The sequence below is a fragment of the Microtus ochrogaster genome, unplaced genomic scaffold (assembly GCF_000317375.1).
Source record: "Microtus ochrogaster isolate Prairie Vole_2 unplaced genomic scaffold, MicOch1.0 UNK96, whole genome shotgun sequence".
Classification (NCBI taxonomy): Eukaryota; Metazoa; Chordata; class Mammalia; order Rodentia; family Cricetidae; genus Microtus; species Microtus ochrogaster.
In genome coordinates, this window is record NW_004949194.1 from 1,235,594 (window position 1) to 1,236,602 (window position 1,009).

The 1,009-nt window shown below is 45.8% G+C and overlaps 1 protein-coding gene across 1 annotated transcript in view; it reads right to left on the reverse strand.

The window, feature by feature from the left end:
* Nucleotides 1-875, reverse strand: part of LOC101990790 (carcinoembryonic antigen-related cell adhesion molecule 3-like) — a 78,860-nt gene extending 77,985 nt beyond the window's left edge. Inside the window, exon 1 of the mRNA XM_026777986.1 lies at nucleotides 680-875. Within this exon, the coding sequence (XP_026633787.1) occupies nucleotides 680-875 (196 nt within the window). The remainder of the gene's footprint in view (nucleotides 1-679) is intronic.
* Between the last annotated feature and the right edge of the window lie 134 nt (nucleotides 876-1,009).

Below are 1,009 nucleotides of genomic sequence, written 5' to 3' on the forward strand. Positions count from 1 at the left end.
ACCCAGCCGACAAGCACTTGTCAAAAAACCTGTTTCCTCAGTCCCTCTCCTTGGGGAACACACCTTCATGTGAAATCTCATATGCCCAACAGGACTGTTGGTTAATGGGCTGAACACCTGCCAACCTATGCTACCCTGCTGCCTCTCTGAAGAAGATGGCCAAGGGATGTAGCTCAACCAAGGTTCTCATCTGATTCCACACATCACATGACTTTGACTACCAGAGAGCACTCTTCCTTGCCATCAAGACATCCAAATCCAACACTTAGAAAATGCTTCTCATGGACACCTGGAGTTGAGTCTGAGAAAGAAGTCTTGAGGCCAGGTGTCCCAGTGCTCATATCTCTGGGGATTCCATGTTTTCCTCAACCAGGCTCAATGTTGATTCCCTCTGAGTCTTTCTCAAGGAAACATTCATGATAAGAACCTTTAGAGTCTAGACAGGAGCTGATATCCTTGGATGAACTACCCATCACAAATCTACCTTTGTGCAAGGTGAAGTCAAACGAAGAATTCTGATCTATTGCCTTTATTCTACACCTTGTGAGTCCCAAATTAAATGCTCAAACCCCAACATGAGAACACAATGCATAGGGAAGGTAAGCATAGACCCCTCTCCTGTATGTGTTCTGTGGAATGAACCTCACCCAGTGCACAGATTTCACAACGAATAACTTACCATACACGTTGAGGTATGTGAATGTTGTTGAAATGGCATTTCCATGTATATTATAGGTTCGTACGGTATAGAAGCCTGTGTCCTTCAGGTTGACCTTTTCAAGGAGCATGGATCCATTGTGAAATATTGTCTCTCTGCCGCTGTGTGCAGGACCTGGCCTACTTAAATTGTCGGGCAGTCCATATATTGCAGTCATATTTGAGGGCCCTCTGAACCAGGCAACGGTTTTAAATTTCTCTGGCAGATTGTGGACAAGGAACAGGACGTCATTTCCTTCGGCCACTCGGGATGGCACTGACACAGTGGTCACAAAGGCAGTGGTGGACAGGT